This window comes from Sturnira hondurensis, unplaced genomic scaffold (genome assembly GCF_014824575.4).
Source record: "Sturnira hondurensis isolate 20B ecotype Veracruz unplaced genomic scaffold, ASM1482457v3 Scaffold0004136, whole genome shotgun sequence".
Taxonomy (NCBI): Eukaryota; Metazoa; Chordata; class Mammalia; order Chiroptera; family Phyllostomidae; genus Sturnira; species Sturnira hondurensis.
Window position 1 is genome coordinate 53868004 of NW_028076767.1, and position 26163 is coordinate 53894166.

A 26163-nucleotide genomic window follows, 5' to 3' on the forward strand; every position below is an offset into this window, starting at 1 on the left:
CTCTCACAATTGCTCGTTTTGGGTGCAGACTTCGACATTTCTAATGGATTATTATTGTTGTTGTTGTTGTTGTTATTATTATTATTATTTAGTTTTTAAAAGAGCTTACTTGTAAATATCAAATGGTTATAAAGCCTAAATCATCATTGTAAGTATTGTAGGGTCACTCGAATAGCTCTTGCTTTTAATTCATTTTATGTTTATATTTTAGAGAGAAGGGAAGGGAAGGAGAAAGAGGGAAAGAAATATCTATGCGAGAGATACATCTACTGGTTGCCTTTCACATTGCCCCCATGGGGACCAAGCCCAAAGCCTGGCATGTGCCTCTATCCAGAATCCAACCAGCAACCTTTTGGTTTGCGGGATCACGACCAATCAACTGAGCTCAACAGCTGGGGATCTTGCTTTCAATGCTGTAATACCTGCGGGTCACCTGCAGTGTCCATTACCTCACCTTTGTTTGTTTTATCAAAATATGCAAGACGTTGCCAAGGTCGACTGAATTATTTGGCTTGTCAACATTTGCACCAGGGAGGATGCACATTTCCCCCTTGGGGGTAGGAGAGGATGTGGGTGCCTTTCCAACCCAGCCGTGCAATGAAGAAGCCATCCCTGACAGAGGTGCGTTGGGCAGAGAACAAGGCCCTAAACTGACGGAACCTACCCACACGGGCCGTGCCAAGTCCCAGCAAGTGCTGCGTCTCCTGGGCTTGACTGAGGAAGAGGCGGGACCCAGGACCCCCAAGCCTCTAAGAGTCTTTGCCCTCAGCTCTCTGGCTGTGCGCTAACCTCCCGCCTCCTCGTGGTCTTTGCCTGTGGCAGGTGCTCAGAGCTCCAGGTGCGTCATCTTCCCGCCTCCTAACCCCGCTCCGCCCAGCCGGCCCGGACCCCAGACACGGTGATCTAATTGGTTGAGGGCGTTGGGGGGAGGAGCTGGAGCGCCCCGGGCACCTAAAAGCCGAGGCGCCAGTGGGGCAGATTGGGCGCACCCAGAGGGCTGCGTTCTGCCTGCGCGGAGAACCAAGTTGGACCACTGGGGCCGGCTCAGAATGGGGACCCGCTGGGCGACCCCTCTCCGCGCGGCGGCGCTCCTCGTGCTGCTCCTTCAGTGCTTCGAGCTGGTGGAGTCCACTGGCCACACAGGTAACCGGGGGTGCGTCCGCCCACCAGTCGGCTAGGGGCCTCAACGCTGTTAGGTCTGCTGACTTCCCTGGGTTCGGATTCGTGCTGAGCCCCAGGGTCACATCTCTGCTTTCCTAAGGTGCCTGGAGGCCGAGAAGTGAGCCGAAGGAGTGGTCTAGGGAGAAGGTGTTTGGCTGCCCTCGCCACAGGGAGAGGCGTAGGGAGCTCCATTGCCCTCAGTGGGGGGGGGGGGGGCGTGCGGGGTAGGGGGGGAAGGGTCTTGGGAAGAGGGGGAATGGGGGCGGGGAAGGCAGAGCCATTTGGGGCGTGGGAATGCGGGGACTTTCTGGAGCTGAGAACTAGGAGCCCAGGAGAGGGGAGCCGAGGCGCACCGAGTCTCTTCTGCGCCCCTTCACCCCCATCTTTTCCTCATCCTTTCCCCTCTAACTTGCTTCCCTGGAGAATAGGACTTTTCAGTACCCCTGTCTCATCCCATCCCGCCTGTCTCGCTCCTCGTTTGCCCCTTGGTCACCAGTGCCACTCAGTGTCCAGAGGCGCTTTTCACTCGCTGTGCCAACGATGATACTGATCTCCCGACTTAATTGTGCCCACCAATTCACGTGAACAAGGAAGTCAGGTTATGCCATGTCCGCTAAAGTAATCATGACCATTACTCTGTTATGATATCATCTCCTAATGCCTGGAGCAGTGACCTTTTCTTCTAAATGGCTTATCAGCTCCAAAAGACTAGCACTTTTGAGCACCCGGGAGTTTCCAGCCCCTTCCTGTAGAAGCAGGGCCAGGAACGAAGCCCTTAGCTGATGCTCTAGTTAGTGCCAGCCTCACGCGAACCCTTGGCAGCCACCTGAGTTTCCTTTTACTTTCTCTTTTTGCCTTGGCTGAAAATCAGTGTGCAATAAGTGAGCAGTCCTCACCCACCACTTCTGTTATCTTTTATGTATGAGTAAGTAAAAGATGACCCAGGAAGCTTTTGAAAAGTTCACATTGCTTGTGGCTCTTGTTTTATTGGCAGCTAAAATAAGCTACTGTCTGAGTTAGGCTTTTTTCAGAGGGTGCTTGGAAGAGATTTCTCTGAGTGTGGGTGGCATCACCCTATCTACAGCAAGGACCCTGCTCTGCCTTTGACCCTCCATGTTGGAAGCTACCAAAAGTCATTTATTGTCCTAGGAATTCTGTTCTGCCTGCCCCACGATCCATGGGGAATTTTATTTTATTTTTTTTATTTTTTTTTGCAGCAAGGAACCTACAGTCAAACACACTAACTTTTCAGTCACTAACATCCTGGTTTCCATCTACATCTGTTGAAGCCTCATCTGTATTTTGTCTCTCCCACGAAATTCAAGATTTCCTTAACTTTTGCAATCTGCAATCCTTAGCCTCTCTCATCAACCCAAAACAAAGAGCAAGGGATTGACTCCATTCTTCCTACTCTAGGTCCTCATATTCGTTTTCCAGTATCCTCCCTCCCTCCCTCTCAGCAGCTGCTCTGGTTGGCTTTCTCATACCCTAAGAACAGACTTGTGGCCCTCTTACAGAAAGCACTGGAATTTTGAAACCGCAGCCATTTACGTAGCTTGTTTGGCAGTCTGTCAGCTTCATGATGCTGGCGATGGCGTGTTTCTCATCACATGTACGCGGCTAAGCTTGTGCAGGTGGTCTTGGTTGCCCAGATGTTCGAGGAGTACCTGTAGCATCTGGGGTACTCCTCAGGTGTTCTTGGGGAAATGCAAGTTGTTTAGTTTACTTATTTGCCTCCTTGGATATCTAACACCTTGTAGTAAACCAGTCTCTCAGGAAGGACTGAGACCCTCGCCAGCCCACACCAGTCAATCTGCACTCCATGACTTTCTAAATCCTAGTGGACTACCATGGACCCAGCCATCACTTCAGGGCCTGTTTTTGAACTGGCACACCCAGACTTCCAATTGTCACCTGCTGCACCTTCACACTCTGCACACACGGTCATGACTCCACAAAATGCTCTGCAGTGCGGGCTGTGGAAGTTCTCCTGACATTAAAAACGCCGCAGTCTTTCCTTCTAGCCTTCCGGAGAATCTTCCTCTCCATTTGCCTGTGGTTATAAAATGTTGATGTCCAGCTTCTCTTTGGAATATGCAAAACTCTTTGGTTTAGGTCTCCTGAGATAGAAATTACTTAATGATGAGACAATGGGAGCTAGTTTTCCTTGGATGGATGTGTAGATACTAAAAATTCATTTTCATTTATGATAACGCTGACAGCCATTTCCTCTCAAGCACCACTAGAATCTTTACATAAAATTATGTATATAAAAAGTGCTACTGGGGGAGTGAGGCTTGTTTTTATCAACCTTGCCTTTTAGACTTGTTCCAATATTATAGTTGGAGGTAAACATTAAACTTCCATTTAGTCCCTGGCTGGTGTGGCTCAGTGGATTGAGTGCTGGCCTGTGAACCAAAAGGTCACCAGTTTGATTCCCAGTCAGGGCATGTGCCTGGGTAGCAGGCCAGGTCCCCAGTAGGGGGCATGTGAGAAGCAACCACACATCGATGTTTCTCTCTATCTTTCTCCCTCCCCCTCTCTAAAAATAAGTAAATAAATAAAATCTTTAAAAATAAGTAAATAAAATTCCAATTAGTACCAGTATAAAGTTGTTTAGTGAACAAGATACAATATAAACCTATTAATAATCTGTTTTACAAATTACTTTATAATTACATTTTTTAAAGTATAATGCATTTGTGAAATATTTTGTATACCCTTATTTAACAAATTTTCTAAATAAGAAATTATTTTTTTCACTTTCTCAGTTTGTCTTCCCATGCTACAACCTACCATTCCAGCAGGGTCACAGGATGAGGCAGACTGAACAGCTCTTGCTAAGGGGAGGGAAAGATAAGGAGACGTCACAAGAAGACGAGATTCTCCCCAGCTTAGATGTTATGTACGAACGCTTACACATACGTTGTGTATGAAGGCCAACAATGTTTCCTTAAATTATATCAATAATTAATGCCTATGCTAAGTCACCAGTGTAGGTGTCAAACAGTGATGTTCATACTAGGGTAAAAGACAGGTTTAGAATGAGGCAAGTAGCTAGAAACGTAGATGTTGCAATTAGGTAAGAAGCTGGCATCTCCTCTTGAACATAACTACTCCATGCGACTGCACCTTTCTCGTCTGAGGTTGCAGCCACAGAACTGAGAGCCCAGGAAAGAGAGAAATAAGACTACATGAGAGGGGAACTTTTCAGGAAGCGTTCGGCAAGAGTTCCTACAGCTTGTCAAGGCTCCAGGGGTCCCAGAATAAAGCAGAATAAATAGAAAAGGGTACATATTTTTTCTCCTCCAAGGAATATTTATAAAGTAGCATTTGTCACCTGAGTGAGCATGCTCAGTACAGATGGGGTTAGAATGGCCTAAAATGCTGCTGGCATTAGTATGATGCAATGTGCAGTGTGCACCTCCACATTCACCGCAGTGTGATTTACAGTGGCCAAGGTTTGGAAGCAGCCCGTCAGTAGATGAGTGGATAAAAAAAGCTGTGGTACATTTACACAATGGGATACCGCTTGGCTATAAAAAAAGAAAGGAAATCTTACCTTTTGCAACACCATGAATGGATCTGGAAAGTATTATGCTAAGTGAAGTAAGGCAGCCAGAGGAAGACAATACCACATGATCTCACTTATATGTGGAATCTAATGAACCAAATTAATAAACAAAATAGAAACAGATTCATATACAGAAAACAGACTGAGAGCTGTCAGCAGGGGGGGGGGACTTGGGGGCTGTGTGATAAAGGTGAAGAGATTAAGAAAAACATGCTCTCAGAGACAGACAACAGCATGGTGTTTGCACAGGAGGAAGTGGGTGGAGAAGGTGGAAGAGGGGAAAAGGACACGTGGCGATGGAAGGAGACCTGACTTGGGGTGGTGAGCACACAGTACAATATACAGATGAGCTATTATAGAATTGTGCACATAAAATTTATATAACTTCATTAACCCATGCCACTCCAATAACTTAAATTAAAAAAAACAAATCCAGTGAACTTAGCAGAGACCAATTAAAACCTGGAAGACTAAGAAAACTGGCCTCTTGTGGAAGCATAGGATATTAGAATTGAAAGTGGCTTGGATATCTCATGTTTCACTACTTTCATTTTACATTTGGAAATACAAAGACCCAGAGACAGGTCTTTAATCTAGGACCCCTAACTCATCATACTGACACTGTACTAAGAGCCATAGCTAATCCTTTGGATTCTGCAAAGGCAACTTGAAAAATACAGAATTCCAAACTGCAAAGGTAGGCAAAGCTGCTGCTAGCCCAGTTCACCTGTTCGAGGTTGCAGCCACAGAACTGAGAGCCCAGGAAAGAGACATAAGATGACACGAGAGGGGAAGTTTTCAGCAAGGGTGGCAGCCACCCATTTTTCTGTAGGAGCAGACATTTTTTTTTCTGCAGCAAGTCCTGATACCTGGGAACAGAAGGTTTATTTTGGTGATATGAGAGAGAAAGAGGCACATCCTGGGACTGAGCAGCTACTTAATGTGTGGGAGAAGGACACTGGAGAAAGTGCGAGTGATAATCTTCTAAGATAGAACTGTTTCTTTTTTTGTTTACTGTCTTCCCAAACTGTGTCCACAAAGTGGAGAATGGCAGGGTGATGTCCAGGAAGAAAGAGTGAGGGGTGGAAGCTGCTATGGCAGACTTCCTTAGCTGCAACCCTATGCAATATTTTAAAATACAGAAATAACTTAAAGTTTTAAAGGATTTTGTTGTTTCTATTGTTTCTCTTGTCGCTGCTGCTGCTATTTAAAACATGAAGTTCTGTCCAAAGTTCAAACTGCAATTGGACTTCATTTTATGGTTATTATTTATATAGTTCAACTTTCCCTTGTCTCTGGTATGAAAATGTTTTAACTCTGAAAGCCATGAATTATTATTAGAAAAGGTGTTCAGTGTTAGTAAAACCAGTGATTGTGAAACTAGCATCAGAATGAAAGTGCCTTTTGGGAACTAAAATTTCATGGTCCTTCTGCTGAACACTTTAGTTCATTGATAACAGTTATTTAAGTTTGTCTGAAATATGTCAGCTTTACTCTCATCAACATGAAGTTCTGTGCTATAACTTCAGAAATTTTTTTTCTGTGTAAAAGCACTGATCAGATTGTTCAGTTGTTGTTTGTTGTAGCAGATGTGACTCTTGCTCCGCAAACTTAGGTGTGCAAGAAACAATTTATTTTCATAATGTCAAATTAAAACTTATTCACCAGTCCACCAGAACTTCAGTGTCTGTCATTACTGAAGTCTTTCCCAGCTCGTGCAAGGGGAGGTTCCGGGAGGTTCCTCTCTTTGGCCTTCAGCTCACAATGATTGCTTCTGAGTTTTCCATTGTCCACACCTACTGGGTCTTGAATCCTGTGGCTCAGGTGGTTGCTGGAATTCAGGTTTGGGGTCCCCAGGTGACCCACACGGTAAGCCTCCTACCCCCAGCCCCTCCCCAGGGGTTTCCCGTCACCTTCTTGGAGGTGCCACGATGGAGTTGGCCACAGATTCCCCCCTACCCTCAGAACCCAGACCTCTCTTTCCTCTGAACCCTCAGGAGTCTCGCCCTGTCCTCTGAGACACATTAATGTCATGCAACAATTTATCCTGTCATGGTGAAGTGTAAGCAAGACAGAACTGTGGTCCTGGATAGACTAAGGACAGTTCTCATCGACTGTAGACCACCTGTCTAAAGGAGATGAAAACTAAGGAGTTTCTTTATCTTGTTAAATAAAGGGGGAAACCCTTTCATGGAATAACAATAACACACATACATACCATTCTACATGTCTTGCATGTATGAGCTCATTTTATCCTCACATCTACTGTATGCAGTACTATTTTTACAAAGGAAGAAGCTGAGGTACAGCAGCTATGTAACTTGCCCTGGTCACGTGGCTAACAGGTAGCAGAGGCAGACTGTGAACCCAGGCAGATGGGCTCCAGAGCCCAGGCCTGTCCTTCCCCCACACCGTACTGCCTCTCTAGCCACTGCTGCCCTCTGACCCTGTGCAGGACACTACAGCTTATACAGCTCAGAGGGTAGGGACAGTCCCACGGTGCTCAGACTCTCCTCAGCAAGCAGGGTCCAAAGCACATCAGCCACACGATGCAGAATCCTGAAATGTCTTCTTTGACTGTCTGTCTCGACTCAGGTAATGATCCATTCACCATTGTCAATGAAAACACGGGCAAGTGCATCAAGCCACTGAATGACTGGATAGTAGCAACAGATTGTGACACAACCCAGGACATGTTGTGGAAGTGGGTGTCCCAGCATCGTCTCTTTCACTTGCAATCCAAGAAGTGCCTAGGCCTAGATATTACCAAACCCACGGATTCCTTGAGAATGTTCAGCTGTGACTCCAATGCCATGCTGTGGTGGAAATGTGAGCGCCACTCTCTGTATGGAGCTGCCCAGTCCAGGTTGGCTCTGAAGGATGGACATGCCATAGCAAGTACAAGTTCATCTGATGTCTGGAAGAAAGGAGGCTCCGAGGAAAGCCTCTGTGACCAGCCTTACCGCGGTAAGTGTTGGAGAAGGACTTTGATGCGTTTGCTGCTGTGTTTGGTAAATGTGACATTAAACACGCACAGCTGACCAGGAAGTTGTGCACTGGTAAGGGCGGTGAGCCAGCCTTCAGTTCCAGGCATAGGGCAACGACCCGGAACTATCCCTGGGAGGTTCCTGCTATTTGTCCTCTGTTGCAGGCAAGGCTGGGAGAGGGTACATACCTGTCACAGGTCACACAGCCATTCTGCGGTACCCTGGGATTGAAAATCTCCCTGATGCCTGGGTATATGTTTATAGACTTCCTACAATTACATGCTGAACGCCAGGGAAAGTTAGAGTGATAGGAAAGCCTGTACACAGTATAAAAGTCCATTGATGCAGTAAAATCAAACCTATTCTAAGTTACAAAAGAAAGGGGAAAAAAGGAGAAAAGCACATGCACTTTTTCTTATCCACAGATTTTGATGTAATGGAAAAGTTTTAGAGCCTTCTGTGGGTTTATGTACTTAAACTGTTACTTTTAGTGTAACTATTATACTTTGGTGCTTGTATTGATGATTCCGAGTTTTAAGACTGGACCTTGTCTCAGTTGCTTCCCAAAATGAGTACATGATTATTACCTTTTGGTGAGTTGATTGTGAACTTTGTTCTGAATCTAGAAACTGGATCATCAGGAATTTCCAAGATTAAAAAGAATGAGTAGATTTATTTTTTAAACCTCTAAGTGTCAATAGCTCTTACACAAGCAAATCTTTTTTCAGTTTGTTGCTCTAAATTACATCAGATATTGAGATATAAATATTTCTTTTTTGTTGTTGTTTTTGAGATATATATCTTTAATTATCTTACGAGTCCTAACTATTATTTCACCTTTGCTCTTCTTTGTGAATTTACGTAGCTTTACAGAGACTTTCTCCTCTTCTCTTAAAGCTCATTTAAGCACAACCTGGCCTCCCATCGCTTTCCCGCTCCGCACAGGTTTTTGTCTGGGGTAACCTCTTTCCACTTCCTAGTGAAGGTGCAGCTGCCTCTGAGAATTCAGCTCCTACTGTTACAGGGAAATACTAGCGAATTTGGGGTAGTTGTACAGGCCTGTTTCTGCTAGTCAGCTTCCTCCCAACCTTAAAAAGCAAGTGCTTTCCTGATACCACTCAAAGGCGGGTTTGAATTTTGTGCCGGAGAGCCTTTCTCCAACTTGGCAACTAAGGGTAAGTGTGGAACCAAACAAAATACCTTTTGAACTGGACTTGACTTGTCTCACTGTATTTGTTCAAGGATCAGAAAGGATAACTTTCTTGGCAGGGCTCTTTCTGTCTCTTGCCACTAGTTCTTTTGAGGGGTACAGTCCCCTCAAAATCGTAATCATAAGTCCGTTCAGTTCTCCACATGTCTCCATTTCAATCTAACTGGTTTTATTCGTAATCCAGTGTGTTTCATTTTGTGCGTTTATAATATTCTTCTGAGAAGGGGGCCTGAGCACTTCTCACAGCTGCCAAAGTAATCAATGGCCCCAAAAAGGTTAAGAACCCACCTAGAGCACCACCCCGCCGAGAGAGTCAAACAGGCATGTTTTCTTGACCTTACCAAATACAATATTTGGAACACTGTATTTTGGAGTAAGAGACTGAGATTTCTAAGAGAAGGCACAGGCAGTTCTGACTTGTCAACACATTCCTCGGGATTTAACTTGCACAGAGGTCAGGGCCAAACCTGCCTCTTCCTTTCCATTCCTCTCTGGGTGACTGGCACCGTCCAAGTCACATGTGTCAGAAATGTGTAAGTCACCCTAGCGTTGTCCTGATTTCCTCTCCCACCATTCAAGTTCAGTCAGATGTTAAGTCCTGGAAATTGTACTCTTTTAAATGTATGTCGTCCCTGCCTGTCGTTAGGTCAGAGACCGCTGTCTTCCATTAGGGACTTTCTCTAGGACTGCTCTCTCAGACTCCCCACATTGGACTCTGCCCCCTCTTCTATCTCTAACCAAATAGAGACAAGAAAGATAAGACACCTGAGTCAAACCAAAGTGAAGTCCAAAGTTACTAAGCTTGTTACCGAAAAGCAAAGCCACAGCTCAAAACCAGAATTGTGTTCCCCAGATATAGCCACTTTATTTCTGACAGCTTTTGCTATATATATATTTTTTTACTTCTAATATAAGAACATTTGTTTGCCGTTGTGTTCTGGGTTACCTCTCTCCCCAAACCCCATCCCGTGTGAGTCATGTTCATCAGAGAAAACTTTAGCTGTAGACATTTTAAACATAAACTGCTTTGACTAGCATCCAGATACGCATTTATTTCGTTGAGCTAGCTTGCCCTTGCTTACCCCTCTTCACATTTTGAGCATTTGGTGAATTATGCAGAGGAAATGGACTTTTAGTGCAGTCATGGCTAGAGAGCTCTCTGGGTTTTGAACAGTTCCGGAGCCTGCCAACTTTTTTAAGCATTGAAGATGTTTTGTCTAATAATACCTAAAAATTTTATATTAGTTTTCCATGTAAGTGTCTCATCTTTTTTAAAGGCCGTATCCTCATAAGTCCACACATTCATAGAAGATTCTTCTCAGAAAAGCCCGAGAAGGCAGCCATTGAGTTCACAAGAATCTTATATATGTTAAGGATTCTAATCAAAGAGCCTGTTCCTGTCACTTTCAGCTGAAGATCCGCTAACTCCTCATAAACTGGGGATTTCACAAACCAGTGTAGCACTTGCCCTACGAGGCTTACAGTATAGAGCAAGTGAAAGAGATGTATGTGGAAGCACTTTGTATGAGAAACACAAGAATTTGGGGGGAAAAAACCCTGATGTTTCTCAAAGTAATAGTCATAATGCTCAGGGACTCTCTCCTATTAAGTGTTGTGATATCAGAAGAGAAATTGGTCATAAACTTTTGGGAGTCTGGGTATGGTTGAAAACAAAAATTAGGTAATAAGCAGGATCCTTATAAAAATATAAGGACAATTTACTCTTTAACAAAAATACCATATTCAGAACCATTAATATGCCAAGGAAAAACAATACCAGTGTTCCTTAACAAATTTTTTTGCAAATAAAAACATCTAAATTATTTTTACCTTTGGGTACATTGCTGCCTAATACATTCTAAACTGTTGAGTCTCATGCTTCAGATGAACATTTGAGAATAATAAAGGATGTTGAATCGAATACTATCTAAGTATACTTTTATGTAAATATATGTGACATTCTGAGGGATCCTAATAGGCTGGCAAAGGATTATTAGATCTAAATAGTCATTATTTAATCTAGTAATGACCACAGTTTTAAACAATAGTTTAATAGATGTGGGGAAAAAGTGGCCCAATTAGTTATAGGGTTAGCTGTTCTATAAAAACACCTTTCCAAGAGATTTGTTATCAACATAAGTATTGAGCACTTCCTCTAGTATTTCCAGGCATATTCGGAGTAATTTTTTAAATAATTTTTGAATAGGTTAGAATAATTTTTTCAGTTCCTCTCTGTGTGCGTTCCAGGGGAAATTATTAAAATTAAAAAAAAAAAAGCAGTTTTACAGTCTTGCAGGTCACCAGCTGGTCCTGTGACTGCCCAGTCAGAGCTGGTTCTTGTTTCATAATCTAAATTGTCCTGTCCTTCCACTCTGCAAAAATCCACTCTGAGACCCAGAGGCTCTTCCTCCCACTTCCTCTCAGAGCCTCGCTTCTACCACCAGTCTGTGAAGAATGGGAACCAGCTCAGCAGTTGGTTCATAAGTCCACAGCCACCTTCAGTGATTCCAAGGAATTTTCCTGACCCCACTCTTAATAATGAAAGAAGTTAGAATGTACATTTAAGCTCAGGCAGGGCACCCCTTTTGGGGAAATACTCTGCCCACCACAGTAGTTAATTGATCCTTATTTGATCAAGCCATGGTTTTTCAGCTGTTCATCATATCACAGTAAGTGACCTCTTACGTGTATTATGTCATTGAGTGCTCATGTCCGCAGCCACACAGTTGGTCATTGAGGGAGCCAGCATTCAAGCGCAGACCTGAGCAATCAGCAGGTGTGCTCTGAATTTCCGCACCATGCAGCTTATCCAAATACTGAATTCTCTTAAGTGAAAACAGCCATCTCTCTTTCAAAGCAGGTTTTTAGAAATTAGTTAACTGAAATTAGAGGCTGATTACTCAGTTGTTAATTCTCCTTTCCTCTATTTCCACCCAACCCACAGAGATATATACCAGAGATGGGAACTCATATGGGAGACCTTGTGAATTTCCATTCTTAGTCGCTGGGACCTGGCACCATGAGTGTATCACGGACAAAGATCACCATGAGCCGTGGTGTGCAACCACCTTAAATTATGAATATGACCTTAAGTGGGGTATCTGCTTAAACCCAGGTATGTGTGGGCGAGTAAACTTTATATATGGAAAGAAGAGGATATCATTTCCAAGAGGCAAAAGGGAAAAGGAAGACTCCAAAATGATTCAAAAATGGCTGCAACAAGTATTATCCTAGACAAGGAGTATATATTTGAGGAAAGAGAGAGAACTAATGTGTGGCCATGAACCTGCTTTCAGAAGTAGCCTGGGACCTGAACAAAGACCGGATGGTGTCCTAGAAGACAAATGATGAGAGACTGTTCTTTAGCACAGTTACCTCAGGGAACGGAAGTGGAAAAGACATGGGCAGTTAGGAAATTGCTGCTGACCTTTTAGAGCAGTTTCAGAAGACTAGTGGTCATAGAAGCTGGGTTATAATGGGCGGAAAAGTGAGCAGGTGAGTAAGCCTCTTAAGTTTTATGGAAAAAAAGAGAAGGAAGAAGGTAATCTCTGAGGGGAAGGTAGGCTGAGGAAACACCTTTAGGATGGCAGACACTTGAATGTGTTTATGGCCTGAGGCAAAGAGTGGGGGCTAAAAGAGACATATCCCTGACTCTCTCAATATTGGTGAATTGTGCCCTTTGTTATTCCTATGTATTGATCAAAGCATTTTTTCTAATTGCTTCTTGATGCAAACGATTCAGGATGTGCAAAAAAATTGACTTCCTATAGGAGGGAGGCAGGGGTGGGCAGGGTCGGGGAGACACCAAAGTAGCAGTTTGCATCATTATCTGGTATATAGCAGACAGATTTTCTTTCCAGTCGGGTAAGCATCACAGGGGCTCACAGTAACTGACGTGTGGTAGGTACTTAAGAATTATTTTTAAGGAGCAGTAGGTTGGAAGAATATGTAGTGAAGAAAAAGAGAACAGCTCAAGACCTAAGTAATAATAATACTTAATACTTATAGGGCCCTGCCAAGTGTTAGGTACTAAGCACTCAGTGTATTCATGCCTGCAGGCCTCACACATCCCCATTTTGCAGATGAGCAAAATGAGGCACAGAGGAGTTAAGTTATTTGCACAAGGTCACACAGCTAATAAATTTCAGTGCTAAAATTTAAAGCCAGGAAATCTGGCCCTGGGTCCTGTCCTAAACAAATCTACTGTTCCACCTTATTCAGCCGCCAGCCTGGTGTTTTAGTAGTGCTGATCCCTCTTCGAGGAAAGCTGAGCTTCAAAATGCAGAGTTCTAAACAACTTGAGTTTATATTGAGCCAGTGGTCCTCAAACTTCAGTATGCAACATAATCTCTTGGAAAGTTTGTTAGAACTCAGATTTCTGTGGCACACCTCCGGAAACTGTAATTCTATAGATTTAGAGTGAGGCCCAAGAATTTGCAGTTTAATGAGGTCACAGATTATGCTAGTGGTGCTGTTTTAGGACCACATTTTGAAAATCACTTTTCTATGCAGAGGCACAGGTTTTTAATCCCCTGGAATACCTGAAAGGTAAAAAAAAAATACTGTATATTCTTTCACTGTCATTGATAAGCAGAGTTTGGTCAATTGGGCACCAGTTTCATTTAAATACCCCAATAGTCTGGGTCAGAAAGCTTAGATGTGAAAGGGAGCTTAGAGGTTATCCAGTGCAAGCCCTCACTGCTCAGGTGAAGGGCAACAAACCCAGTCAGCGTCGGACCCCATTTGTGTAGAGTCTGCTGGAGATCCCGGGATTCATGGCTCTTATTCCCCAACACCTTTATTCCACTCTGCCTTGCTGCCTTGACTGGCACATGTCTTGATGCCTTTAGCCTTTTGTGGGTCACAGTGGGTAGATTTTTAATGCATTCCTGTGCCTTCCAGAGTTATTTTTAAGGAAGAAGCAAGGCTGTGAGTTTTTAAAATCCAAGCACTGCTAAACCACCGAGATTTTCTTTTATAGTAAACACACTGCTGTTCCACTGGAAGCTTCTAGATTTATAAGCATAGGGCCTCAGTGGTAATAAGGAACCCTTAGGCAGTATACTTGTAAATCCACCTATTTAGTTTTCACCACGTGTCATAGCAACCTCTGTTGCTATTTAGACCATTCAAAAGTGGCCAAAGGAGCAATGTCAGCCATTAAGATCGATGGGCCGAATTTGGAGACTAGAGCTCTCGGTATAAGTCTGCCACAGACACCTCTGCACATTAGCCAAGATGGTATCTGAGGAACCTTCCAGCTTGAAAGGCCATGTGATGTGTGTGACTGGTTATGGAAAGGCCCCTCGGAAAGCCCCAGAGTGAAGTCTGGGACACACTCAATGGTGCCTGCATTGTTTTTTTTCCTCTTGTAAAGAGCACGTGGGAATCTCTGAGGGTATTTTTGAGCCAGTTGCATCCAAATAACTTATCTCTGAAAGTTTATCTCTGAAATAATATATGTTTTTTTAATATTTGTTAAAGAGAATAATATATACACTATATAATGAGCATATGTTTGTATACACATGCACACGTATATGTACATATGTACATATAAATGTGACAATTATGTAAAATTAATTATATATCACATTGAATTATCTATTAAAATGTTAAGGAGAAACTTGAACTGAGTTTCCCAAATAATGTAGTCACTGGGATTCTAAATCTCAAGCATTTAAGCAGCATGTCTGCACGCAGACGTCCACACACAGTGGTTTCACTGCCGGCCGTAGGTGCACCCCTCTGCCGTTGGCCACCATCTTCAAGTGAGCTTGTTTTCCGTTAACTCGGGGGTTTAACAAGGTGAGCGCAGTGGAAGTCTCCTAGTTTTAGGCAAGGGCAGGAATGGGATAAAATATGACCTTGTAATTGATGGAGGATAAAGGAAGGGTGGACAAGGAGAGAGTAGAAACTTTAATCAGCCCGAGTCATTTAGTGTCCTGTGATTTCAAATTCTTTTTGTAACCAAAGAACAAAAGTGGTCTAGTCAAGCAACAAGCCCTGATTTAAGCACATCCTGAGTATGTGAATGAATTGCAGTATTTAGAAGCATTCTAAGTAATATAAAATATCATGCCCTTACCTTATGATCACTAGCATATCTTTTTGTCAACAGAAAATGGCTGTGAAAATAACTGGGAAAAGAATGAGCAGATTGGAAGTTGCTACCAATTTAATACTCAAGCAGCTCTTTCTTGGAAAGAAGCTTATGTTTCATGTCAGAATCAAGGAGCTGACTTACTGAGCCTCGGCAGTGCTGCTGAATTAACGTATCTTACAGGTAGGTTTAACTTGCATGTGCTACAGCAAATTGCTGAAATTATAAAGATGCTGTATGCCTCCCTCTCTTTTCATATCCAGGCATGTTATTTTGTGTATACATTTTTCTCTCTTCTCTTGAAATTTAAACTTCAGCAATGAAACCCACAAGCAAAAATGTACTGAAATAATCCTATTCCATCCATTGGAAAATGCATCTGAGATGGAGACTAAAAGAGGTTAATGTTCAGCGAGTTGGGGTGAGGGTGCAAGACTAAGCTGCTACCCTAACCTGAAGTGACAGGATTTTTAAAAAGGTGAACAGTAATCTGTTCCAACCCGGAGAAGTGAAGAATTTGAGGAAGGTAAAGAAGGCGCCTGAGGCACAGTAGATGGCCTCGGTGAAAGGCCTCGCATTGGGTAAACGAGGGCAGGCCTCAGGGGCAAGGAGAGTTTTAAGAAACCTTAAAGTGGTTTAATGGCATGGACACATGGAGTGGATAGGGTTTTGTTTTGTTTGTGGGGTGGTGATGATAATTTTTAAGTTTTTAATTAGGAAAACATAATTTTAAAACATCATATAGACAAAAATGGAAGATAACTTAATGGAGACCTGGGCAACCACCACCCTGCCTAAATATACTCTTGTACACTAATGTTTGGTCATACTGCTCTACGTGGGTTGATTCCCTTTCCTTCTCTCTTTACCCCTGCTCCTTCCCTGCTTCCCTCCCCTTAAAGAATAAAATGTTAGTGGAATTCAAGCCCCATGCCCACCTATCAATATAACCATCCCTTGAGTGCTTATAACACGTATAAGCACTCAATATGTATAAATTCTATGTATGTTTTTATTACACCACTGTTCTGTTTTAAAATAATGCCCATATGTAAATTTATTCATTGGCAACTGCTGCTGTATAGTACTACATTGTGTGAATAAACCACGATTTATCTATTCCCCTGCTTAGAAACAGGTTTTCAGCTTTTGCTGTTACAAACGCCTCTGCAAGAAACATCCCTGTATGCACCCCACTGAGCGAACATGTATGAGTTTCTTTAGAGTGGAAATTGATGAGACACGGGGTACACATGTCTTCACCTCTAGTCAAATTTCCAGATTGCTTTCTGAAGTGTTTGTATCAGTTTATATCTCCACTGGCACTTGGTGTTAGCAGACACTAATTGGCCAATATGATGAATGCGTAATGGTATTTAATTTCTGATTTACATTTCCCTGATAGTTTATCTGATTTTGTACCTGTATGTACTAAGCATTCAGGTTTTCCCCTTATAATTTGCCATTTCATGTCCTTTGCTTATTTTCTATTGAATTGTTGGCCCTTCTTTTATTGATTTGCCATAGCTCTTTATGTATTCTGGATACTAATCTCTTGTTGTAAGATCACACATGTCTTTTATTTTATTATTTATGCTATTACAGTTCCAAATTTTCCTTTTCCCCCCTCCACCTAGCACCCCACTCCCTCAGGCCATCCACATACCATTGACCATGTAAATGGGTCCTATGTATATGTTCTTTGACTATTCTATTCCCTATGCCATACTTTACATCCCCATGTCCAATTAATACTTCTTAATCCCTTCACCTTTTTCACCCATCCCCCTGACCCCCCTCTCAAATGGCAGTCATCAAAATGTTCTCTGTCTCTGTGAGTCTATTTCCGTTTTGCTTATTTGTTTATTTTGTTTTTTTTAGATTTCATTATTGATAGATATATATACTTACTGCCATTTTATTGTTCATGTTTTTGATATTCTTCTTCTTAAAGTAGACCCTGTAACATTTCATCCAAATATCTTCTTTTACTCTTTGGTCTTCTCACTCCATTTTTGTTGGGTCGTCATAAAAATGTATGTTAGTTACAATTTGTTTAAACTTACCAATCTTTTCCTTAATGTTTTGTGCTTATTTATATTATTTATCAAATTCTTCCTTAGCCCTAAAATGATAATGATGTCCTCTCATGTTTTCTTCTGAAAGTTTATAATTTTGCTTTTCACATCTATATCCTTAATTCATCTGTAATGCAGTTTTCAGAACTGAGAGTCTAATTTATCTTTCTCCATGTGGATAGTCAAGTTTACCAAACACTATTTATTTCACATTATCCCCTCTGATTTGTGAAGCCACTTCTAATAAATACGAAACCTTTTACGTGAGGATTGTTCAGAAGTTCTCCATTGCATTACTTTGTTCCATTTATCTATATCTATTCTAAACTATTTTTCCAATTTATTTCTACTTTTTATTTTTTTATTTTTTATTGTATTTCCCCCTTACCCTTTAGGACCCCTACAGTACTCCCACACACACAATTTCCACACTGTTGTCCATGTCCATGAATTCTTTTTCCTCTCTGCTCAGTCCCTCCATCCTGCTAATTTAATCCCAGCCTTAGCTATCATACAGCTATCTATGAGCTTATCTCTCATAGTTTAGTTCTTTAGATTCCACATGTGAGTGCAATCATGTGGTATTTGTCTTTCTTTGACTGGCTTATTTCACTTAGTGTGATATTCTCCAGGTCCATCCATACTGTCACAAAGGGTAGAATTTTCTTTTTCATGGCTGAGTAGTATTCCATTGTGTAAATGTCTCATAGTTGTTTAATCCACTCATCTGTTGATGGATCTTTGGGTTGCTTCCATATCTTGGTGATTGTAAATAATGCTGCCATGTACATAGGGGTGCGTATGTTCTTTTGAATTTGTGTCTAGGGTTCTTATGGATATATTCCCTGAAGTGGGATCAGTGGGTCGAAAGACAGATTCATTTTTAAATTTTTGAGTAATTTGCATACTGCTTTCCACAGTGGCTGCATCAGTCTGCATTTTCACAAACAATTCTAAAGGGTTCCCCTGTCTCTACATCCTCCCCAGCACTTGTTGTTTGTTGATTTATTAATGATGGCCATTCTGATAGGTGTGAGGTGATATCTCATAATGGTTTAAATTTGCATTTCTCTGATGATTAGTGACACTGAGCATCTTTTCATATGTCTATTGGCCATCTGTATGTCCTCTTTAGGGAAATATTCAGGTCCTTTGCCCATTTTTTAATTGGAATGTTTGTGGGTTTTTTGGTGTTGAGCTTTGTAAGTTCTTTATAAATTTTGGCTTATTAACCCTTTATCAGATGTAAAATTGGCAAATGTGGTCTCCCATTCAATGAGTGGTCTTTTTATTTTGTTGATGGTTTCCCTTGCTGTGCAAAAACTTTTTAGTTTGATGTAGTTCCATTATGTTAGTTTATTTTTCCCTTAGTTTGATGTAGTTCTATTAGTTTATTTCCCTTGCCTGGGGATATATCCAATAAAATGTTGCTGCAAGCAATGTCTGAGATTTTGCCAAGTTTTCGTCTATGATTTTTATGGTTTCTTGTTTAATATTTAAGTCTTTGATCCATTTCAAATTTACTCTTGTGTGTGGTATAAGAAAGTGGTTTAGTTTCATTTTTCTGCACATTTGTCCAATTTTCCCAACACCATTTATTGAATATCTCTAGCCCATTGTTTGTACTCACTTTCTCTGTCAACTATTAATTTACTACAAAGGTATGGGTATATTTCTGAGCTCACTACTCTGTTTCATTGATGTATGTGTCTGTTTTTATGCCAGTGCCATGCTGTTTTGATTACTATAACCTTATAGTATAACATTAGGTAGTGTGAGTCCTTCAACTTTGTTCTTCTTTCTCAGGTTCACTGTTGTTATGTGGGCCTTTTGTGGTTCCATATATGTTTGTGAAATATTGGTTCTAGTTCTGTGAAATATGTCATTGGAATCTTGATAGGAATGGCTTTGAATCTATAGGTTGTTTTGGGTACCATAGACATTTTAATGATGTTATTCTTTCTATCCATGAACACAGTATGTGCCTCCATTTATTTGTATCTTCTTCAGTTTCTTCCTTCAGTGTCTTAAAATTCTCCAAGTACAGGTCTTTCACATGCTTGGTTAGGTTTATTCCTAGGTATATTATTCTTTTTGAAGCAATTGTGAATGGGACGTTAAAAAATTCCTTTTCTGTTAGTTCATTATTGAAATATTAAAAGTGAAACCGGTTTTTAGATTTAATTTTGTATCCTGCTACTTTACTGAATTCATTTATTAGTTCTAGTAGTTTCTTGGTGAAATATTTAGGGTTCTTTATGTACATTATCATGTCATCTGCAAATAAAGACTGTTTGACTTCTTCTTTCCCAATTTGGATGACTTTTATTTCTTCTTGTTTGATTGCTATGACTAGGACGTCCTATACTGTGTTGAATAAGACAGGTGAAAGCAGACATCCCTGTCTTTTTCCCAATATTAAAAGCAATGCTTGTAAATTTTGCTCATTGATTATGATACTGGCAGTGAGTTTTTCATATATGGCCTATATTATATTTAGGTAGGTTCCCTGTATTCCCACTTTCCTGAGAATTTTTATACTAAATGGGTGCCAAATTTTATCAAATCCTTTTTCTGCATCTATTGATATGATCATGGGGTTCTTATACTTCATTCTGTTTATGTGATAAATCACATTTGTTGACTTTTTAGTGTTGGACCAACCTTGCACTCCCAGCATAAGTACCACCGGACCATGGTGCACGATCCTTTGGATGCATTGCTGTCTTCGGTTTGCTGATACTTTGTTCAAGATTTTATGTCTATGTTCATCAGAGATATTGGCCTATAATTTTCTTTTTTGTGTGTTGTTTTTATCTGGTTCTGCAATTAGGATACTGCTGGCTTCATAAAATGAGCTTGGGAGCCTTTCTTCCTCTTGAATTTTTTGAAATAGTTTGATGAGGGATATTAGTTCTTCTTGGAATGTTTGGTAAAAATCACCTGTGAAGCCATCTGATCCAGGGCTTTTGTTTTTTGGGAATTTTTTTATTACTACCTCAATTTTACTACCTGTAATCGTCTATTCAGATTTGCTGATTCTTCCTGATTTAGTTTTAGAAGATTGTACATTTCTAGGAATGTATCCATTTCATCCAGGTTGTCCAATTTGTTGTCATATGGTTTATAATATTTTCTTACAGCTCTTTGTAATTCTTTAGTGTCACTTGTTATTTCTCCTCTTCCATATCTGATTTTATTGGGGGGGTCCTTTCTTTTTTTCTTGATGAGTCTGGTTAAAGGTTTGTCATTCTTATTTATTTTTCCAAGGAATGACCTGTTGGATTCATTGATCCTGCAGGGTATTATATCCTTTTTTTAGACTCTTGGGTTTTTTTTTCTGCTCTGATCATTTTTATTTTCTTCCTTCTACTCACTCTGGGCTTTGTTTTGCTGTACTTTTTCAAGCTCCTTTAAGTTTGAAGTTAGATTTTTCTTGTTCTCTTGAGTTAGGCCTGTAATGCTATGAATTTCCTTCTTTAAATTGCTTCTCTGTGTCCCACAGATTTTGAATTATTGTGCTCTTATTTTCATTTGTTTCAAAGTATTTTTTATTTCTTCCTTGATCTCATTGTTGACTCATTCATTGCTTAATAACATGTTATTTTCCTCCTGTGTTTTTCATGGTTCTTCTTGTAATCAATTTGTACTTTCACAGCATTGTGGTCAGAGAAGATGCTTGATATGACTTCAATCTTCATAAATTTACTGAGACATGTTTTGTATTCTAACATGTAGCCTATTCTGGACAATGGTCCTTGTACACTTGAAAAGTATGTATATTCTGCTGCTTTGGGGTAAAATGTTCTGAAGGTATCAATTAAATCAATCTGATCTAGTGTGTTGTTTAAGGCTGCTGCATCCTTGTTGCTTTTTCTGGAATATCTATTCATTAAAGTCAATGGGGTGTTAAAATCCCAAATTATGACTGCATTTCTATCATTCTGTTCCTTCATGCCCATCAAGATTTGCTTTACACATTTAGTTGTTCCTGTGTTGGGTGTATGAATGTTTACTGGAGTTATGTCCTCTTGTTGGATTGTTCCTTTTCTCATTACGTAGTATCCTTCCTTGTCCCTCACTATAGCCTTGGTTTTAAAGTCTATTTTCTTAGATATAAGTACTCCTACCCCAGCTTTTATTTTTCCTTTTTTTTTTTTTGCATGAAATATCTTTTCCATCCGTTTACTTTTAGGCTGTATGTATCTTTCCATCCGAAGTGAGCCATTTGGAGGCAACATATATATAGGGTGTTTTTCTTATCCATTCATCTACCAATGTCTTTTGGTTGGAGCATTTAAGCCATTTACATTTAAGGTGATTATTGATAGGTACGTATTTAGTGCCATATTATTGTTTACTATTTTCCTCTGTGTTTTTTTTTTCTTTCTCTTTTCCTTCTTCCTAAGCCAGGCCTTTACCATTTGTTGCAGTACTGGTTTGGTTTTAACAAACTCCTTTAGCTTTTCTCTTGGGAAGCTCCCTATCTCTCCCTCTATTTTAAATGGGGCTGGAGCCCCACCAGCCCTCTGTTTTCGTTGTAGCCTTGCTTTGAGTAAAGTAGCCTTGGGTGTAGGTCCTTGCTTTTCATCACCTTGAATATTTCACACCACTCCCTTCTGGCCTGAGATGTTTCTGTTGAGAATCAGATGTCTAATTGGTGCTCCCTTCTATGTAACTGATTGCTTTTCTCTTGCAGCTTTAAGGAATCTTTCCTTGTCTTTAAGCCTTGCTATTTTAATTATGTGTCCTAGCATAGGCCTCTTTGGGTCCCACTTGTATGGGACTCTGTAAGCTTCCTAGATTATGTGTCTTTTTCCTTAACCAGATTGGAGAAGTTTTGTGGTCCTTATTTCTTGAAATGGGTTCTCTATTCCTTGCTCACTTTCTTCTCCTTCTGGTATTTTCATTATGTGGATGTTGTTGTGCTTCATGTTTTCCAAAATGTCCCAAAGGACTACACCAGAGTCTTTGCATATCTGCCTGACTCTGGTGTAGTCCTTTGTCAGATGCTGCTTGTCACTGGCCTTGGTCAACCTGTTTGGATTTATCAGTGATCCACAGTGTGTGGCTCCTTCTGCTGGGCCTGTTTGTGTGCAGAAAGAACAAGGCTGTGCACCAAGGATGGGTTTTACCAGCTTCGGGCCTGGGAGATGGTTAGCTAAAGTCTCAGAGCTCCCAGAGACCCACCTTCATTGTTAAACTTAATCAATGATATAGCCTCAAGCTGTGCTCAGCAGCCCAGCTTAAGCTTCACAGGATGTTGCAGAGTAATTCCTGTGGGTGGTGCTATTGCTTCTCCTCAGGCTGGTGCCACTTGGAGGGGTTGGGATCTGCCTGAGAAAGGTGGCCTCTTTGAAGTATGAGGAATGACTCAGCCCAGGGAGCACAGCAGCTGTGTGTTCAGATCCCTCCCCAGAGCCACAGGCCCCAGAGTCTCCTCAAGTATCTCTAGTCTACTCTCTCCTCCCTCTGCCAGAGCCCACGGTAAGTGGCTGCAAATGAAATTTTGTGCATTGGCTCTCTGCATCTTCAGCCGTCTCCCCCTGGTCATAGGAACCCCCACTGCTTTTTACAGCTGGGTGTTGTTATCTGGGTTCCTTTCCCAGCTCTGGTGCTCTAAGCCAGGGAGCCCAGCTTGGGGTTTAGACCCCACACTTCTCAGGGGGAAAGCCCTCCGCTGCAGTACCCCTCTGGAATTTCAGCTGCCATCTGTGGGAGCCCCACCAGCCCTCTTGTGCCCCCGTACTTCCTACCAGTCATTTTGTGGTGAAGTGGTTTCTTTGTCTGTCCATGGTTATAAGGCTTCTCTCCAGCTAGCGTTCAATTGTTTATTCAGGATGATTTCTCTACAGTTTAGTTGTGATTCCAGATTAGTCCTGGGAAGAGGTTAGTAAGTAGCTTCCACTTACTCCTCCTCCATCTTGGGTCTCTACACTGTTTTAATTAGTCCTGTCTCACATAATAAATCTTGTTTTCTGGGTGTGCAGATTTTCCCTTATTCCTTTTTTTTTTCTTGAATTGCCTTGGCTATTTTTTGACCATTTATTCTTTCATATGACTTTAAGGGTCACCTTGTTAATAAAATACCCTTTTGGGACTTTGGAATTGCATTGAATTATAAATTAATTAGGAAGTAATTGTTGTTACTACATTATTAAGTCTTCTCATCCAGGAAAATGGTATGCCTTCCTACTTAATTAGGACTTCTTTTCTAAACTCAGCAAAATTCTATAAGAGTGTTGCCCACCTTTTACTACACAGTTTATAAATGGAAAGTTTTTATATTTTTCTTAAAAATCAAGAAACCCAAGTTACTGAGTCCCTGATGATTTCTTCAATGAATTAAAAAATCATAATATATGATGATGATGTTCTACACAGAGTCCTATTTGCTTTTCATACATTACCTTCTTTAATCCCCTATAACATCCATGTGAAGTAGATGTTATTTCTATTATACTCATTTTGCAGATGAGAATTGTGAGACTCAAAGAGGAAATGTAAGTTGTTCAAGGTTACCCAAAATAATTAGCAGAGCCAAAATTTGAATACAGTCTGACTTGAAAACAAGTTGTATCAGGCATGTACTTGCATTCACCTTATATGACTATTAAGTTCTTTGCAGGCAGAGATGGGCCTCATGGATTGTTTTTTCCTTTTGCACAAAACTCTAAGCATTATTGCTTTGTAGTAAACACATATTGACTAATTCAGATAAGTCCTGTCACACTGTTTTATAATAATTGTAAATATTTGATAAATGCTAACTATGAGCAAAGCCCTAATATTTCCAGATACATTAAACGATTTAATATCATTACAACATCATAGACAAGTATTTTATCCCCACTTACAGATAAGGAAATTGATGCCTAGAAATAATATACCCAGGCAGCCAAGAAGTACCAGAATTGGGATTTGAGTATCAACATACATAACTCTGGAGCCCTTACTTTTGTTATACTCCTTTCTCCTCTTATACATCCTTATTTCTTTTATCATTAAAAGTCAACTGGCCTTTGTCATGCTTTTTGGCTAAAGCTTTATGCATTCCTCTTTTCTTACTTACACCTTTAACCTTTTCCTGTGTTGTTTGATACTTGAATAATCAGACTTCTAGAATGGAAGTCTATCAAATAAGTCCAATGGGCTAGTGTGTGGCTATGGGATTCTAGTGCAGACCTCACTGAAACCTTACAAAAAATACTGTTGAGGGTGAAAGTGTGGATAAATTTAAGTTCCCTGGAGTATTATTTGAAAAGTGATGATTATAATGAAGAAGTGTCAGAGAGTGACTACCAGCACCCAAAAAATCTAATGATGTATTTGGGAGAATGACTGTTGCAGGATTTCTTTTCTTTAATAACTCATAAAAGTGAGATAATATGTTAAAGGGCCTAGTTGCCCCTACCCCTGGTCAGTAACACCCTACATTTTATGTATATCAATACTTTAGAAGTACATCCCTTTTTTGATGTTTCAAAAACCTCTTTTACTATGAAATTCTGTTTAGGCATATCAGTATGGCTAATTATAATATCTGGTTTCCCAAGACCTAAGAAAGCTATATTTCAACATCTGAAATTCGGAGTATCCAAATCTTGAAAATTTCTTGAAGTTTCTATTAAGCGACCTTTCACTGAAATCCACCATGTGTAGACATTGGGCTGGGAGCAGTGAAGCCAACAAAAGTGAATCACACAGATTTACGATCAAAGTGCTTACTGTAGTTGGGGAAATGAGAGTCATACATATGCAGAGCATATTGTAGATGGTTATTCCCCAAATACCTCTTGTTAGCTAGTGAGTGCGTAGGACCAGGAAATCTGCTGCCAGAAAAAAAACAGAAGCAGTCCCTTGAAACTATTAAAGTCTAATACAGTATGAAAGAGCTTTCTTTTTCCTTTCTGCCTGCCCTGCAGTTTTGTTTCGATTTTGTTTTACAGATAGAAGGGTGTGGGGGAGGAGGACTTGGTTTCCTTCTATTCACTAGGTTTTGTTTGAGAAACAGATTTTCCATGACTCTGGGCTTCCCAGGAGACCTCTGAGCACAGACTCACCCCAGAGTGACAAAAGAGGGCCGACAGTCCCCAGAACAGGGACAGCACATTTTCATTTTCCCTAATTTGCCTCCACCCTGAGGCAGCTTTTGACACTGAGCCATCTTGTCAGGTGCCTCAGGGCTAGGACACTTCTCAGGACCCCTGCTGACTGTGGCCTTTCTGTTGCATTAAAGAGGCTCTCATCTGGCTGGTCCCAGATGCATGGCCATTATCAGGCCCTGCAGTCTTTCATTGCAGGGAGAGGAATAGAAATACAGGTCAGCTCTGAACAGGGGTCTCAGGGACAATCAAGGAGTATCTACTGCAGTGTACTTGCTTATTTGATTAGACTTCTGCTAACAATGATCTATTTCTTGGTGGCAAAGTAGACTCAAATTGGCCAACTTCCTGCTTGGACTATATGTAGAAAAACGCCGAGCTCCAGGCTCTCCAGGCTATAAAGAAAATTCCTGCCCTTTAGAATTTATCCACTTCCCATTCACATCCACCTGACATAAGACACACAAACAGTATTCCTGTTTGCCCATCCAGTAACAATTTTAAAATCCTATGGTTCTACTGAAGAATAAGTAATTGATGCAAATCACAAATAGGACAGTGTAATAAAGCAAAGTAGGAGCCTGACAGCTTCCAAAGGTCATTTTGTTCTATGATAAACGTGTACTTGCCATGTCCAGATAAACAATAGGATAATTTAGAAGAAACGGTAGAATTATTTAGACTTCCTGCTGGAGGATATCTGAAAAGACTGCATGGAAGGCAGGGCATTGAACTTGAGATAGATGGGGAGAATTGCCCCTCCATGGTATACCCAGTTAAAAATGAAGAAAAGGAATTCTGAATGTCGGGGTGTGGTTGAGTCTGGAGTACCATAAATATGTTCTAGTTTCCAGGACTTCTTTAGGAAAGGTGGAAAATTAATTGCTTTTACTAATAGGGAGAAATTTACACTAGGTTTACATTAGATTTAGATTAGGAAATTAT

The 26163-nt window shown here is 41.0% G+C and overlaps 1 protein-coding gene across 2 annotated transcripts in view; it reads left to right on the plus strand.

The window, feature by feature from the left end:
* Window positions 1-957: 957 nt before the first annotated feature.
* The window catches only part of LOC118985789 (CD302 antigen-like), a 144861-nt gene continuing 119655 nt past the window's right edge, over window positions 958-26163 (plus strand). The window contains exons 1-4 of one of the 2 annotated variants that reach the window (XM_037044610.1): window positions 958-1143; window positions 7331-7702; window positions 11877-12047; window positions 15054-15218. In XM_037044610.1, the coding sequence (XP_036900505.1) occupies window positions 1050-1143; window positions 7331-7702; window positions 11877-12047; window positions 15054-15218 (802 nt within the window). In that variant the 5' untranslated portion in view covers window positions 958-1049. The remainder of the gene's footprint in view (window positions 1144-7330; window positions 7703-11876; window positions 12048-15053; window positions 15219-26163) is intronic. The other variant, XM_037044613.1, reaches the window with a different exon arrangement.